Source organism: Diuraphis noxia, unplaced genomic scaffold (assembly GCF_037042655.1).
Source record: "Diuraphis noxia isolate RWA-SAM2 unplaced genomic scaffold, SU_Dnox_SAM2 contig0004, whole genome shotgun sequence".
Lineage (NCBI taxonomy): Eukaryota > Metazoa > Arthropoda > Insecta > Hemiptera > Aphididae > Diuraphis > Diuraphis noxia.
The window spans coordinates 47,003,634-47,022,364 of record NW_028301714.1 but is presented as its reverse complement, the minus strand read 5'-3'; the positions used below and the strand labels follow the sequence as shown (position 1 = coordinate 47,022,364).

The window sequence follows — 18,731 nt, the reverse complement described above, 5'->3', positions numbered from 1 at the left end:
GCATAGTAAACAAGAGTATTATTGATTTTTTTCTTTATTATAGAATTATGTATTTAATTAGAAAAATATATATATAAATACACAAAACTAATAAATATATTAAACTAAAAGTTTATTCAATTACAATTTACAGTTAATCAATACAACACTTTATTGGATTAATTGTAATTATTTAAAAAAAAAGTACAAATACATGGGACATAGTAATAATGTTATAAATTAATAATACAACTAAATTCCGTTAATTGAGTCTTCATCACAATCACCTGGAGGCCTAAGCTCGTCTTCTTTCATATTAGATATTTTTTCAGGTGATAGTTTTTCTTGTTTCTGTAAAAAATATGAAAAATATTAATATATATAGCTTAATTTTAATCATAATATGTAAACAATCATTGGTAATAAAGTCAATAAATTTGTTTTCTTTATATTGTTAGAAAAATAAAGTAAATATTGAACCTACTAAATTCAATAAACTATAGTTTAATAGTTACTGTATCATAAGGTACTATTTATATCCCCGCTACCATTGCGCCCATATTATTATTAATTTTTAAATATTTATTAAAGTAAATGTATATTGTATTGTCTGTATTGTCAAATAGTAAACAAGGACATAAATTCATACATCATCTTTTAATTAATTAGCATAGCTTAAATAAATAAAAAATTGGATGGTGGGATCTGCTATGCTATACAGTAAGTGTCAAGTGGGTCACTGTAATAGATGTGTTAGGACTTTAGGAGGACGCTATGTGTTGTTTCTGTCTTACAAATGTAAAAAATTGTGAAAACTATTTTGCATGAGAAGAACCACTTAAGCTGTAACCCAAGCTAAGCAACCAAATTTCCACCCATAAAGAGCAGAATATTTATTGTGCAATGTTGTTTTTAAGTTTTCGATATCACAAATACGAAAAAAGTTCTTATTGTAAAAGAGTTCATTATTTTTGAGTTTTCCAAACTTGAATAACTTTTTTTAGTTCTGACATCGAAAAAATAAATACAACAGTGTACTGTAAATATTCTCCTCTTTAAAGTGTGAATATTTGGCTGCTTAGCTTGGATTACAGCTTGAGTGGTTCTTTCCCATGCAAAACAGTTTTTGCAGTGTTTTACATTTATAAGACAGAGACAACACATACGGGTGCAGCATCCTTTTAAATTTGTATTCAATGACATAAAATTGTATGCAATAAATAAATCTGAGTAAAGACAGAGTGTCAGTCTAGAGTATTTTATTTAATTTTAATATTGTTTTTATAAGGATAATATAGGTAGGTTGAATTGATTTTTGTTAAATACATTGTATCACTTTCAAACTAAATAATAATATTGCAACATTTCGCTCCAAGATTTTAGTAGCTTGTTTAATGTTATTAAAACTGCTAGTAATTGTTACAACCACTGAAAAATACTTTTCAAAATATAAAATCACAAAAAATTCAGGTAACCAGAGAATTGACATTTAAAATTTGCTGTGATCAATAAAGAAAAAAATAGGATTTCAAAGTCAAAATTAGAAAAATTAGATAATTAAAGATTTTTCAAATCTAAAAGCTAAGGAAGATGAAATTTGTTTAAACATTTAAAATTTTACTATGCCTGTTATATTAATAAGAATAAGTAGTTGACCACTAAAGCCCCCTCACCATTGAAAAATATTATATTATTATGTATGCCACTGAAAGTATCTACTGTAAATGCAGGTAATTTAAACTATTGCACAATTTTTATGCAAAATCTATGCATTAATTTGTGATAGCTTAGTAAATCAGAAGCGACAAATCCAGTGCCGCAAATACACTAATTTGGGCCCACAGGTAAATAAAATTAATTTAAAAAATGACTGCTCAGGTAAAGTAATATCTCTTTTTTATAATCGAAAATAATATAATAAGGATAAATCCATTGGAAAATAATATAAAAGTCAACTCTTCTAAACAATAATATCAGCTTAATCAGAAATAATAAACATCAATAATTGAAATGTATTACACTATGCAAGTTAAAATCCTTGTTACTACACATAACATGCATTTGCATTTGCTGGTGTTAATCAACAGCAACCAAACTATTTTTAATAAGAATTGTTAATGTACGGTAATGAGTACAAAAAACAATTGATCAAGTGTTTAATCTACATTAAAAATTATTAAAATACGATGGTTTTATTTTATTTATTTTTACATATTTTTCAGTTTTTATCATTGGACTTCTATATATGCTGGAGTCCCGAGTCCGTGTGTTTGACATACACAACAACCAGTTATTGCAAATTGGAGGGGGCACTTATGGGCAACTTAATAGCACTTAATCTATGGCTTATATACTTTTAATTTTTTATTATTTATAGTCAGTTACATAGTAATCCAAGTTTTTAATATGGATTTTATACTTTGGCAACAACTAGGTTTATCCAAATAAATTGTTTTAATTTACTTACAGACACTAAAACTTGTTGATTGTTTGTATTGCTTACAGGTTCACATTTCACTTTTAAATTTTGATACATTGGTACTTCCATTTTTTTTCCAAATATAACATCCATAATTGCTTGACGAATGTGTGAGCGCTTAAAAATTAAAAACCATTTTAGCTTAAAAAATGTATACTAATTAAAATGATTAACTCTTACTTGTACTTCGGTAAAACTAAGTACATGATCTAACAATGATTTTCTCATTTCTGGACATTGAAATAAGACATCTTCCAGCTGTTCTGGTGGCAATTGTAACAACACCTGAAAACTATTAGGTTTTGTCTTCTGACAACACTTTATGAATCCTTCCCATTGTGTCTTTTGGTGCCATACTTTTTTTAGTATAAGTCTCTGGAGAATATTCATTATAAAAGCAATCAAACGGGGGTAAGTTGTTAAAGACTGTATAACTGTACGCATCAATAAAGTTGGTAATGGATTTACATCCATTAAATTCTGCATGACGATGGCCAATATCTCTTGCGTGAATACTGTTTTTTCCGCAAAACACAATGATGTAGCTATCAAAATAAAATGATAATATGAATTAGAAAAAAATATATTTAATCAATAAGTCTTAACAATATAAACTGTCCTGAAATATTATTACTTATAAGTTGTTATTATACCTTTAATAATGTATTTGAGGTCATTAGGATCAGACTCCATTGTATGTAATGCAATTAATAGCTCAGCTGGACTGACGGGAGGATTTGAGTTAGAATAGTTAATGCCCAAAATCCTATTGAAAACCTACAGTTAAAAAAATATACTTGATTATATAAATCAATTAATACATATTTTTAACTAAATGTATTTGTAAGCTATACCTCTTTTACAACATTTGGATTTAATTTTATTAGTTGAGGTAAGACATTCAAAATATATTTCTTATCCAAACCAGATATTATTGGTACCAAGAAACGTACTTCAACTATTTGATTTTCATATAACTTTTTAACTCTTGATACTAACTCTGTTGATGGAATTTCTAAGAGAAAAATAAAATATATATTTGACATAACATTAATCTTGTAAATTTATAAATTATAATTGTTTAAAATCTTAAAATAAGCATTAAGAATTACACAAAATTAACATTATAAACACATATTAATTAATATTTATGTATGTAAAAAATGAATTGCTTTATTTTTGAAAAATATAAATACACTATATAGTATAAACTATGTAATTAAATTTATATAGCACCATTCATCAAAAAAATAATATTATACATAGCAAAATAAATGTATGAGTAGAGCATACATTAAAATATTTAGGTACCTTCAGAAAAAGTGGTGTTTTAATAGTTAGCAAAATTAAGAAGATAATATAATAATAACAATAACAATATTAATAATAATAATATTCAAAAAGTGTCAGACTTGAATATATATTATTATACTATTCTGTACAATACCTAATATCTATTGGTAAAATGTATTTAAAAATTATATTTACCTATATTATAATATGTAATTAAAATATTATATTTTTTTATATAGAGTAAGTATCTAAATATTATTAAATATTATCTAAATATTATTATCCTATTTAAATATTATTATCATAAGCACATTTATTTATTTCTGTATTTATCAAATGTCACTTATGACAAAGATGTAAAATAATACTACACATTTACAGAATACAATGAATTAAAAATAAATATGCAATGATTTATCAAAATTATGTTTTAACATAGCTCATTTTAACAAATTATAAAATATATTTTTTTATAAATGCATTAATAGATAATAGTGTGAATTATATTTGAAACAAAAATGGTTTTATTATAACATAAAATTAAATATCTACATTAATTTAATATTAATAAGACATTTCATAATCTAATTAAAATTAGGAATACATCAACAATGGTTAATTTTTGGCTTAAAATTAAGTATATTATAAAATAATTAATATAATTATTTTATTCACTTATTAAGTAGCCGTCTCACTTTACTCTTGGACTTAGGTCCATCGTCTTCATCAGATTCTGCATATCTTTCGGCATGTGATACAATATGTGTATTGACTAGGTAATCAGTACCAATGTATTTTTTATACTCAAATAAGTTTGGAACACTCCTAACAAATGTTAGGCAATGGATGGGTACTAATCTGCTATCGACAGAAACATGTACAAAGTCATTAGGTTTGAAAGTATCATAATGCACTTTTTTTGATTCATCAGTAACTCCTATATTTGCTTTAGGTGCCAACCACATGATGTTTGCTCGTTTTTCACATAGCTCATTTTCATGTAACTTAATAATTTGTGCATAAAAGATTTTGTTAGATTTTGATCCACTCAAAGATACAATATCACCTACAGTCCAAAGTTGATTCATAAATCGAAACTGTTCAGTCTTGCGTAACGTGTAAGGACAACGAAAAGTATATAATTCAGACGGAGAAGGAATTGGATTTTCTTGTGATAACCAGCCTTCAAGTTGTCTATGTGATACTAATATTCCAACAGGATTTGAAGGTGAATCTTCTTCACTTGACGAATACATAACATAAACTAACACTTAATAGCGTGGTTTATATTAAAATTAGAAAATCGACTGATATGGAATCGACCAATTTGATAACTATTAATTTAATTTAACATTAATAAAACAGTTAAAACTATTAACTAATCAAAAATTAAAAATGTTAATAGTTGGATGAAAAATCATAAACAAAACCATAACAGAATAGATAAGTATGTCAGCAACTACACGAGTTCTGGTAGTTGGTACTGTTACTACTGTTCACGCATCTCACCCACCCCAACCATAGTCGCGTGGTCATAGATATACATAACAATGGTCGTGGTTCACTTCATCTCATTGGCTGTTATATTCTGCGGCCAATATACAGTACAGAGTTGAACCAACCTGCTAAAAGACGGGGTTTACTCGTAACGATGCGTATCAAAAACTTGCCCACATACCTAGGTATCTATTTAATCATGAACAAAACTAAACAATATTATGTAATATGTATTAACCATAAAGAGCAGAGATAAAGAGACCAAACTCGGTATCATGAACATTAGAGGAATCCTCTAATGTTCATGCTCGGTTTAGTCGGTATACAAAATATGGCCCCATAAGTTTCACGGTTATTCTGTCACCAGGAGCGCGTCATTCGATAGGAGGGGCTACATTTTACCACTTATTATACGTACTTTACTATTACTATAATAAATATACGTTCTTACTTCTTTTTTATTTATTTGAATTTGTATGAAATGTAAATTATTATTTGTTATTGATTAGCCTGGTCATGATAAAATGTGCCTAACTAAAGTTCAAACAGTTTTTGCTATATAAAAATTTAAAATTCAAAATATTATAATATAATCAATTAATCCATACATCCATTTATTATCTAGCATTCTGGGTTTTCTAATAGATTTAGATATAGCTCTACAGTGGCGCCGAACCCATGTATTAGGTGTGGCAGTCGCCACACCTTTTTAAGGGGGTGGGTGGTCCGAGGACTGGGAACTTTAAAGTTAAAACTTTAGTTCTGTGATAGAAAACCAGTCTTGGAACAGTAGAAGAGTAGTCATTGTATAGTTATCAAGATAGAGCAAAGAGTTAATCAATTCATCAATTTATATTGCATTATGTATATGTTTAACTTTACCGGTTTCAAGTTCTTCTCCTGAAAGAGCCTTTTCTAAATTGAAGCTAATCAAAAGTAGATTGAGAAGTACTATGGGAGAAGATCGATTAGAATCACTTATGCTTATATCATGTGAAAAAGATATTACATTGATAATGAAGAGGTAATAAAAACCCTTACAACGTATAGTACTGTTCTTAAAAATCTATTATAAAAGACAATTATTTAACGGTTTTTTTTTTTAAAGCTCTATGCCATCTTTTTAAAAGCTCAGCTCTGTATTCAAAATAACATATGTAACAAATAATTAAATAGGAAAATAATTATTCATAAATAAGGTAAAGATGTTTTGTTTTTTTTACTTTGGGTGCTTTTAACATAAACTTTTATTTTTTAATTGAATTGTTTTTTGTTTGACATTTAGATCATAATTCATAACCAATATTACACATTTACACCCTAGTACAAAACAACATTTAACCATTTTTAATGTGTAGGAACAAAAATACAAATTACAATAATTACTATACTTTGATGAATAATTATTTAATTTAAATAATCAAAGCATAATAATAAATCATCCAAGTCCATGTGTTTAATAGCTATTATCATATCAATGGCATAATTAGGAATTTGGTTGAGGGAGGGAGATTATATGTTTTTAGTAAAATCTGTAAGCCTCATACAGTAACCTACCTCACTAAATATAAAATGTTAGCAGTAAAATAAAAGGGGGGAGGGTCTACCCCCCTCGTCACTTCTAATTGTGCCCCTGAATCATATAATATATATTTTATTTTTATTATTGAAACCAATTTTAAGAGCAAACGTAAATTACGCCGGGTATTTATCAGGTACAAATTTCTGTGAAGTAAATTGCGCCCTATAGAAATATATTTTTTATAATAGTTATTTGGCATTACCCAGAGGACACCCGATGAAGCGGCTATCACTGTCCTCCAAAAATATTTTTTGGTTTGCTTGGTTAGTTAATAAAAATAGAACTTTTTTTTAAAATATTATGGTATTAATTATAGTTTTATATATTTTTTGTTAGGTTAAAAATGTTAATAATAAAAAATACAATTTCAATCCTCGTAATAGTGTTTTCATTGTATTGTTGAATAATTTATTTCAATTTTTTTATGCTATTAATTTTATATAAATTTCAGATTGTAACTCTAATATTTTAGCCATGCAATTATAAATATGAGGATGGACTATATAAAAGCTTTTATTTAAATGACTGTGGAAAGATTCGCTGGCATTAGTTGTCCGTGTTAATGTTGCGGAAGCTGATGCCCAAATATTCGGAAAAAAATCAACAAATAAAATATAGCAAGAACATTGCCAATTATTTTCATGGCATCGTTGGCACTAATTCATAGTTAAAATAATCGTGAACATTTTATTATGGGAGCAATTTACTATACCCATTTTAAACCCCAAAAAATCTCGGGCGCAATTTACAATACTTATTTTTAGAAATCAAAAAATCCCTGGAGCATTATACTATAGTATTTTTACTTCCTGCTTATGGGGGCAATTTATAAGCGCCCAATTTTAACCGAGTCACCTACTTGTGTGTACATGTTTTAGATCTGATCCAAATCATAAAGCATTTTAAAGAAATAATAAATCAAGTTTAATTCGAAAAACGTACATAAACACTATTATACTAAATGCTATAATTGTAAAATGTAGCCCTCCTATTGAATGACGCACTTCTGGTGACAAAAACAGTCCGCATTTTGTTGGTCCACTTTCATAGATTAAAATATAACTTTTGAATGGCCACAGAATAATCTATGGCCACTTTATAAACGTTGGTCTCCTTATCTTAATAACAAGAAGCGCTATCTAGTTTAAAATTCTATAACCACTATTATTTAATTGCTCAAAGAAATATTACAATAGGTATATCATTTTAATCAAAAAGGTGTCTACATTTAAAGCGGGAGCCGAAAACCATATAGACATTAGTTATAACCAGGCATGTAGTCCTAAAGTTATTTGTGAGTATGCTACATATGTGGCAGTTTTTGTCATCAACCCAGGCCCCCGTAGCCACGGGGTGGGAAAGGGCGTTGCCCCCTTAAAAATATTAGACAGACATTGTTTTATATATAACTCCCCCCCCTAAAGTTTGCTTTGCCCCACCAGAAAATTTGGTATGACTACGGCCTGCATCAACCCCTCCACCTCCACCTCCTTTCATTTATATAAATTAATAACATATAATTAGTTATTATTTTATTAAGTTGATTTTAAATTATAATAACTTTAACAATGTAATTAATATTATTATAAAGTATATTTATTTACATAATACATAATATAATAATAGTTCTGTCAGCTAGTTTAAAACAATTTTTGTGAAGTGGGTATACGCATGATTTTCAGCGCATACTCCCGGTCTCAAGTTATTTTCTTTAGTATGCTCTCTTTTAAAAAATTGAAAAGTGGGTATGCGCCGAATACTCACGCATACCCTCCACTACATCCTTGGTTATAACCAGGACTCGGCGGGACTTAATGTACTTAAAACTATCAAACTAAACATTTATTGAATAAGCTCATAAAATGAAGCTAAAAAAACAAATAAAAAAAGCGGGTAGTGGGTATCGCTATGCTGTACATTGGGGGTGGGGTGGACCACTGACTCAGGTAGGTTAAATTTGAATGCAATGATAGGTATCATTGTATACGAAAAACGATTCTGAACGGAGACGGTTTATCTGTCTAGGATATATTATAGATTATTAAACATTTTCAAATCTTAGATTTAAATGGAATTTTTTTTATGAATTTCTAGCTTAAAATAATTTGCGAATTTTCGTGATTTTTGCGTATGTTGTCAAAATTTAAATTTAAATGCTTGTAAAAAAAAAAATGTGACTATGCATTTCTTTTATTTTTCAACTGCTATTGTAAAAATAATTTAGGAACCTTTTATTAAATTTTCAAATCTAAGATATCAAAGGAAAATTTTTTATGAATTTCTGGGATAAAATAATTTACGAATTTTCGTGATTTTTACGTATGTTGTCAAAATTAAAATTCGAATGCATGTAAAAAAAAATTGTGGCTAAATATTTCTTTTATTTTTCAACTGCTATTGTAAAAATATGTTAGGAGCCTTGTATTAAATTTTCAAATCTTAGATCTAAAAAGAAAAACTTTTATGAATTTCTATCTAAGATAGTTTGAAAATTGCCGTAATTTTTACGTATTAAGTCAATATTTGAACTTCAAATGCTATAAAAAAAAATTGTGCCTATGTATTTTTATAATTTTTTAATTACTATAAGAATAACTTATGAGGAACTTTGTATTAAATTTTTAAGTATTTTGATAGGGCCAAAAAATTTTATCGACACTTCAAAAGAAAATTTATGAAAAATTGAAAATTTCAGTTGTCTATAAATATCTCAAAAAAAGTCAAAATATTTTGAAAATCATGTAAAGAAAATGTCAATCTAAATAACTTGTGAAATTTTCAAGTATCTACTACTTATACTTTTTGAATAATTACAAATATTTAAAATCGTTTGAGGATAAATCGTTATCGTTACGCTATTTCGTAAAAATTTAAAATTCAAACGCACTTAAAATTTTTCCTATAATGATGTTTCGAGTTTTCTCTATAGCTACTTGAAGGAAAACTAATAGAAAACTTAGTGTTGTATTTTTAATCCTTAGTTATAAACACAAAAAAATTTATGATTTTTCAACTTCAAAAATTACTTGCAAATTTTCGCGTTTTCAACAGATTTCGTAAAAATTTGAACTATAAACGCTTATAAAAAAAATTGTGACTTACGATTTTTAATTTTTTTTAGCTACAATTAGAACAACTCATAAAAAACCTTGTATTAAATTTTCAAGTTTTTTGGACGTCCAACATTTTTTTACCGTCACTTCAAAAAAAAATTCTCAAAAAAATTGAAAATTTCAGTCAAAAAAGTCATCAATTTGTGAAAATTAAACTGCATATAGATAACACTAACATAAACATTTGGTGAAAATTTCAAGTATTTACAGTGATTAGTTTTTGAATTACAACCATATAAAAAAAGGCGGGCAAGTCGTGGATGTCGCTCTGCTGTACAGTAGGTTACAAGTGGGTTACTGTAATGGATGAAATTAAATTTAAATCCAATGATATTAAATCATTGTGTACGAAAAACGATTCTGAGCGAAGACGGTTTATCTGGTCTAGGATATATAATAGATTATAAAAAATTTTCAAATCTTAGATTTAAAAAGAAAAATTTTTATGAATTTCTAGTTTGAAATAATTTGCGAATTTTCGGGATTTTGACATATGATGTCAAAATTCAAACTTTGAATGCTTGTAAAAAAAAATTGTGACTACGCATTTCTTCTATTTTTCAATTGCTATTGTAAAAATATGATAGGAGCCATGTATTAAATTTTCAAATTTTAGATATAAAAGGAAAATTTTTTATGAATTTCTAGCATAAAATAATTTATGAATTTTCGTGATTTTTACGTATGTTGTCAAAATTCAAACTTTGAATCCTTGTAAAAACAAAATTGTGACTTAAAAGTTAGTTAGAAACATTAGAAGTAAAATAATAGAATTACTTCCACTTTCATTCTATCGAAAACAAATGTTGAGGAAAACCATTGAGAAAAATCTGGGTAGTCTAAAATCTAAAATCCAGTGGCCTACACTGGTCTTGGGTCATCAAATATAATATATGATTATATGGGTAGTTTTGTATTATTATAAACGTATTAAAAATATGTTGCGTTCGAAATCAAGGTATAGTCGCGATAATGCACAAGTGAAATCAAGGTAGTCGCGATAACGCAGAAGTACCCAGAAATAAATTGAAATATGTATTTGTAAATTAAAAAATTATCAAAAAAGCAGAAATGTTGGGAGCAAGCATTTTTTTTTGAATTACCAAAAAAATGAAAAAAACAATTAAATATTAAATGGTTGTAACATGCCATGCACTTCCATAGCACTCAGCTGAATTTTATTTCAAACCATAAAAATAAGCAAATTCTATAAGTCCTGAAACCTGGTTATAACCTATAACATTATTAAATATTATTTATCATAATCAAATAGTCTATAGTTGTATACTTGTATCAAAATGTAAATGTTCATTCTTCATTGTTTTTGTGACTATAGCTGGATTACAATTACACTATTTTGTGTTATTTCTTACATTTAATTGGTAGGTAGGTAACAATAAAATGACATAGGCCATCTAAAACTTACAAATTAAACTATATTTCCATTTAACTTTACACGAATTTGATAAAGTGGAATCATAGTTATAAACTATCAAAAAATAAAAATAAATCTCCTCCCCAATAATCTTAATACATGAATATTATTTTGAAAATGTTGGACACAATAACCAAAATTATATTTTATTTAGACTTATAACATTTTTTACTTAATAAAGTGAATGAAGTGTAATATTGTTTATGTAAATTTTATAAAATATATATAGTACAAATACTAAAAATCATGCAGTGGCACCAAAATATATATTTACCTATGACAGCTGTCATAGATGATTTTAGTAGGTAGGAGGGTTACGTTTGTCATTTTAAATATATTACGATATGGATAATTGCATGTATTAGATATTACTGTCAATTGTAAACTAAAAGTTTATTTCATAAAAACTATAAGGTAAGGTAATTATAAGAAATAGGAGGGTGTCAAAATTTTATGTGGAGGTGTCTAATGTCATAGGTAAAATTTTGGACTTTGGCGCCACTGAAATCATGTGTATTAAAAATATTAAGTAAAAGTTTATTATTTTTTGTTTAATTTATTTCATTTAACATTTATAACTTACTCTTAACTATATCCATGAAAGAACCAACTATCAAGTAGTCAGCTGATCAAATGATCCAGCCGTTTGGTTTTAATCATTATTATCCATGGACATTTTATCATAAATTATTTTGTAATGTGTCCTTAAAAATAGCAACTTACCTTTTTCAGTAATAGTATGCAATACTCTAGTTATCATCGTTTCAGACCCTTTTGGTATATCTTCAAGAAGTCTAAACATTTCAGCTGAATTCATTGGCATATTTTGAATAGGTTGTGGTAAAAGTTTTATGATTGAACGTTTTACTTCTCCTTGCGAGTTGGAAAATACAGACGCTAATCTAATGCATCATAAAATATATTATACATATTATTTAACTGCATAAGTTAGATTATTGAATTAAGAATAAAAATCATACTCATGAATAAGTTCATAATTATCGGCCATTAACATGAAATATAGGTATAAGCAAGCTGTAGTTGAGTCTTCATCCCACACTTCAGATTTGACCAATCGGCCTGTTTCATGACCAAAGAGTACATCAGGGGGAAGTTGTAATCTTAAGAATCCCAAATAAAAAGTAGCATATTCTTCAATAATATTTTTCAAATCCTTATTTTTATACAATTTACTGATAAAATTCAACGCAATCTCTCGAAGCTAAAAATATTTAACACAATTCAACTGGTCAACAAAGATATTAAGCTTTTTTTTCTTTAAGTATTTATATTTAATAAAAATACAATTTTTCCTGTAATTGGAAATAAAATAAATGATGAATGATTATATTATTGTGTACATTGTACATGTACAGTTTAATATTGATATTACACAATTAAAATACAGTTAACTTTTGGTTATCTATGGTCTTCTGTAGAACTTTAAGAGTTTAGTATACTTTTTGTACATATAAGATATCATGACTGTTCTATAATCTATTAAACACAAGTTAGAGAACATTTCAAATCTCAAAACTTAGTGGAAAAACCTGTATTGTTGCAAGGAAATTAAGTACTTGATTTTAATCTTCCCACCACCACAACAAATAAAATGTATTATCTCGCCACCTCTTTATCTATCATTATAACATTTACAAAGAAAAGTAAATAATAATAATATATTGTTAACAGATAATAGTAGCATAGAATTAATATTTCATATTTGCACATAAATAAATATAAAAAATAAGGCGATTTACCAAGGATCTTTAAACATCACATATTTTGTTTTTTTTAATGGTTGTGTTTTTGTAGTAAAAATTGATTGTCAGTATTAAAATATATTATGGAAAATAACACGTAATGTTATTTTTTAACAAAATCTTTAAAATAATAAGTTAATAATAATGTTTATATTAAAATTTTAGAATAGAGACTATGTCTGGTGGTGGGATGATATGTTTCTTATGGTTACATGTCTGGTTAGTATGTATTTATTGATGTCTCACTATAGTATTTTTTTTTATCAACCTTTAATCATTAAATACACTTATAAAATATTGAGTATACATTACTTTATCATTCTTATGTGAAGTGAAGAAAAGAAGTGCATTTAAATACACTAATTGTCTTGGAGGACGTTTAGTAACCAATTCATTGAGAATGAAAAGACCAAACGCATGATCACCACAAATTTCTTTCAAAATATCTACAGCATCATCAGTAATAAATGGACTTTCAAAATAAAAAGTTGTTATAGCACTGTAAATTTTAAATAACAATTAAAACCAAAAGTATCTATCAAAATGTTATTTCAGTAAAAATAATTCAATTTACTCTTCTTTTTCTTTGAGATCTCCAATATTTAATGCCCCTCTGATTAATGAGCATAAAACAGTACTGTAATTTTGTTCTGAAGTTAAAGTATTTCTGAATGCTGTTGGCAGTTTAATAAATCCTTGACTTACACTATACTCTTCATACAACCATGATAAGCATAAATTCATATTTTTTGGGATATCCAGATTTATATAGTCGAGTATCACTAAACAAAGAATAAATAAACATGTATTCTAGGTTCATAATTATTTTTTCAACAAAACACATGAATAAGTATTACTTACTGTCACGAAAATTATCACTACACATAACTGCCACTTTAGTTATAGCTTTAATGTGCACTTCTTTAAACTTTTTTGACAAAACAATTTTACTAGTATCTAAAACTCTAAGTAAAGCATCATTAGATAGTTCTTGAGCTTCAGTAGGATCAATTTGACAATTATTCGTATTTAATTCTGCCGGTTGAGCTAAAAGTATATCTTCTTCCTCCATTTTTATAATTTCTTCTTTTACTCCTTCTAATGATTCATCGTCATTTAGAGTTATGTACTTTAAATCAGGAATAACAATATCTGATCCACAAATCTGAGCAGCTAATAATTTTGCAACATGTTTTATGTGGCTATCAGTACCAGCTGCAGCTATTGGAGTATAATTTGTTACAAAAGCTGAGGGCATTTTTGATGGTAATTTAGGCTATAAATTAAAATTAAAACTACTATTAGAAAAATGTAACATTAAAAGACAATTTTTAATTAGGATTATCCATGAATATTGTATTATGAATTACATTGAATCCTAATGTTTTGGAAATTGTAGATATCACCATCATCAAAAAATATTAAATCAATCCCTTTAAATGGATTTAAACTTTAAAGTTTGCTTTGTATAGATACTAATGTCGTTATCATTAAGAATATTAATATAATTAAATTAATATATTGAGTAATCATAATTGAGATTACTCATTGATAAAATATTCAAATATTCAATAAATTATTATTTTAATGAAGCAACCATCCAGGCAATTTTATGACAATAAATTTATGGATATGAATGACAAATCATTGTATACAAATGAATGATTATAAGAGAATATGTTATGTTAGTCTTTATTTCTAAGGCCATTTTATAATTTATTTATAAGACTTTTCTATTTTCTATTAGTAATACGGTAAGATGTATTAATTTTTGCCAAACATATGTAAATATAATCCTCAAAATATTCTCTTAATAATCCTTAAACAGGTAAAATATATTTTTTTTTTTTCAAACAGTTTAAAAATGTGTGCATAACTTCTAATAATAAGAAAGTAAAAAGTAAATTATGTTTAATATAGTATATGTCAACATTAAACGTTAAACATTTATAATATTTACATTACCAATCTAGCTACTAAACATTCTGTAATAATATTAAGCTCAAACTCAATTATTGTACACCTTTTATTTAGTAAATTAATTAAATTTAATCACATTTAAGTAAATAGTGATTTAATTACAAGCAAGTTATTGACCAATTCGATCATTTTTAACTTCTATTCGGAAATATAACAAATATGATTATTTAATGAACTATAATATACTTTGAGTATGAAATATAGGTTGAATTATTCTCTTATATTTAAAATAGGCTTTACAATGCAAAACAAATTATAATAGATAAGTCATTCACAATGAGCTGTATAGTTCATAAATATGGTAATCGGTCAAAATATCCATATTTTACGTAAATTAGTAGATTACACTTTACTTTCTAATAAAATTAACTCCTAAATATTAAATATATAAATTATGTTACTAGTATAATAATATCACAAAATATACTGCACATGCATTAGTCTAATAGTCAAATAATATAAAATAAAATGTAAAACAATTTGTTTTTATGAATACAGGAATAATGTGCTACAAAAATGTCTACCTACACTATTTTCTAAAAATTTAAAAATGTTTAAAAAAAAATGTGCGTTTATGTACACTGCGCGTCGATCCATGAGCTGAGCTTGGCCGCTTGGCGAGTTTTGTTAATATTATATATATTGTAATTAATATATATATATATATATATATATATATAGACATATATCAACAACAATTAAAAACTCAAAGCAGGGGTTTGACTAATGTGTGTGCAGTATAGTTTATGATGTTATTAGGTACTATTAATGTAATTTATTTGACAATTCGTAATAATTAGTAATTACTAATTAGTAAATTTTTAAAAATGATTTTCTAAATTTTTAGAAAATAGTGTAGTATATTATTTGGCTATTTTACTAATGTGTGTGCAGTATATTTTGTGATATTATTACAACTAAAGTAATTTATATATTATATAATATATTAATTATATAGGTATATTTTTATAATTAAATAATTTGATATTTGCGTTAATTTTATTAGAAAGTAAATTATAATCTATTAATATACGTAACAACGGATAAATTTGGATATTTTGTCCTAGAATCCATAAATATAAGTGAAAATCTAAAAATCTGCTCTCTACATATTATGATACGCTATCAATTGTTTAAAAATGATGTCACATAATATTGTTATTAACTTGTAAGTAAATACTTAAATACAGTAGAATGGTGTTAATATAATAAATAGTTTTAAATTATTCTTAATATTTTGAAAAATTGACTGTGCATTAAAAATAATATTGTCTATAAATAATACCGAAAAGTTTCAAGTATTAACAATTAATATTTTTTGAATTATAATATAACTTTTATTATTTAAGGGAAGTTTCAACTAGATCTAATTGGCTACCAGAAACCAGAAGTTAGAGAAAGAATCATTTTTTTCTGATTTAAGATGTCATAATTTATAATTGATAACATACATAAAAAACTGGTATTAAACCAATACATTTATTTTACCACCAGAATCTAAAGTATGGTGAGCACGGTTCAGAACTAAAAAAATAACTATGTATCTAAGTATAATTATTTATATTTACCATGAATGTCATAATAAGATTTGTGATGGATTCTGGAGATAATTTTTCAAGAACCCATGTTTTAATTGAATTAATATGTCGATCTGATGGTGTGCCTTCAGTACATCTCTTTTTTTCCGGAATGTCATCTTTATCTAGTTTTTTATCATCTTTGTCATCATTTTTACGTTTTAAGGATCGTAATAACTTTTTACTATCTTCATTTTTTGACAAAACTTGAAGTGCTTTCATAATCTAAAAATTAAATACAATAATAAGTTATGGAACTTAAAATAAATATATCATAAAATATTTGTAAAACTACTTCTTGATTGGAAGCACCAATATCTAATAACAGTCTCCCAATTGTTTGCTGATGTTCAGTTGAAGCAGGGAGACGCAATAAACTTAAAAATTGTAACTTTAGATTTTTCTGAACAGAGGTTGATTGACTCGGAGTTAATGAATTTGGTATATTTTCTAAAAAAAAGATTAATTAAAAAAATACAAATTAATTTGTATTTGTTTGAAAACCTTTTTTATATGTTTCTTACTAGTTAATGTTTCTAATGTGGTTAAGACTTTTTCAATAAATGACACACGAAATTTGGCAATCAGTGTTAATGATCCCATGCAAGTCATTAAATTTGCACAGCCTACATTACCAGAATGACAAAATCTTGACAGAAGATCAAACAATACCCTAAGATCAAAATCATTGTCAATATAATATAATATTATTTGTTTTATATAGTAGAATGTAATTGCATAGTAAGTACTTTGCTTCATCTTCAAGTCTTCTACGGCGAGTAACTTTGAGAGTTAAAGGTATATCTTCAAGTGACATATCATTCTCACGATCCACACCGCCTTCACCTTTGTATGTTTGTACAAGTATTACTGTTTCCATGAATTTAATTACTTGAGTACGAATACTAATATATATATATATATTTAAATTAGGTTATTCATAATAGTTGAGAAAAATTTACAATAACTCTTAAATACCCTTCATTATCATTGTCAATCATGTTAATAACATGCGATTTTAAATTTGATAAATCTTGCCATACATTCGATAAATCAGAACTAGGTAAATCAATCATTGATATCCATTGTAATCCAGCTCTGTATATATTGCTAGCTGCTTGCACCACTCTTTTTTGGACAACAAGTGATCGATCTTTCAGTAACATTAATAAATTTGGTAATGTGACACATACATTCGACTTGTCTTTATTGCTGAAAAAAAAAGTAATTAAATACCTTTGACAGTAGTAGTTCTCAAACTAAATTACCAGCATTCTTCTATGAACGCTACAACAAATTTTCTTATTGTTGAACTATGGTCATTTTGATACGCTATTACATCATTAATAAATTGTGGTAAAAATTTTGGTTCTTGATACAACAGCACTTCTTTAGCCTTAAGTAGTAAATCAAGTTTAGTATTTTCATCAGGAGCCACAGCAGCTTCATTTAAAATACTGGTCATCTAATCAAATTAAATATGGACAACAATGAAAACTATTTTCTTTAGAACTAAAAATATATTTCTTAGATAACCTGCTCAGTAGGGCTTTGACTACGTTCTACACGCATTTTTTTTCTATTTAATTCTCAGAAGGTATCTATTTTCAGGAGACTAAGCATTGAAAATTGATAAAAGACATGAATATTAAATACTTAATTGAATAGTAAATCGTTATTACAATTTACAAATTGATACAAAAAAACAAAACAAGAATTAAATATTAATAATTATGAATTATGATTACCATTTACCTATCTTAGTAATTTAATTCATAATTCATGATACAAATAAAAATTAAAGAATAAAAACTAATGTATTTTATATTTGCGAGGTGCGTTGATGGTTTATTGGTTTAATGGTTAGATACCTCTCGGCGGATCAGCCAATGGTTTCCGTTATCTATTATCTATTATCTGTGGGTATAACTTGAATCAATGATAAAGCGAGTGTAATCACGTGACTTATATTATTTTTTTTTAATAAAAATAAACGTAATTTAAGAGTTATTTATCACTTTATTTTTTTTATC

The 18,731-nt window shown here is 26.4% G+C and overlaps 2 protein-coding genes across 2 annotated transcripts; both read right to left on the bottom strand.

Moving 5' to 3' along the window:
• Window positions 1-18: 18 nt before the first annotated feature.
• Window positions 19-18,491, bottom strand: Sym (symplekin scaffold protein). The gene is made up of 17 exons (XM_015518732.2): window positions 18,235-18,491; window positions 17,967-18,163; window positions 17,677-17,910; window positions 17,448-17,603; window positions 17,223-17,371; window positions 16,994-17,148; window positions 16,690-16,923; window positions 14,003-14,417; window positions 13,716-13,923; window positions 13,454-13,640; window positions 12,359-12,600; window positions 12,102-12,280; window positions 3,313-3,473; window positions 3,112-3,235; window positions 2,639-3,003; window positions 2,447-2,575; window positions 19-330 (listed from the first exon to the last, which is right to left on the bottom strand). The coding sequence occupies exons 1-17, from the start codon at window positions 18,268-18,270 to the stop codon at window positions 232-234; spliced, it is 3,270 nt and encodes a 1,089-aa protein (XP_015374218.1). The 5' UTR covers window positions 18,271-18,491; the 3' UTR covers window positions 19-231.
• LOC149056132 (uncharacterized) lies at window positions 4,237-5,355 on the bottom strand. The gene has a single exon (XM_089227454.1). The coding sequence runs from the start codon at window positions 5,005-5,007 to the stop codon at window positions 4,423-4,425; it is 585 nt and encodes a 194-aa protein (XP_089083580.1). The 5' UTR covers window positions 5,008-5,355; the 3' UTR covers window positions 4,237-4,422.
• Window positions 18,492-18,731: the final 240 nt, after the last annotated feature.

Excerpts from the sequence above, each read along its gene's own strand:
- LOC149056132 (XM_089227454.1), bottom strand. The coding sequence starts at position 5,007 with ATGTATTCGTCAAGTGAAGAAGATTCACCTTCAAATCCTGTTGGAATA.
- Sym (XM_015518732.2), bottom strand. The coding sequence starts at position 18,270 with ATGCGTGTAGAACGTAGTCAAAGCCCTACTGAGCAG. Across the intron at positions 17,372-17,447 it reads AGACTTGAAGATGAAGCAAA|GGTATTGTTTGATCTTCTGT; the intron begins GTACTTACTATG and ends TTTTGATCTTAG. Across the intron at positions 2,576-2,638 it reads TTAGTTTTACCGAAGTACAA|CGCTCACACATTCGTCAAGC; the intron begins GTAAGAGTTAAT and ends TTAATTTTTAAG.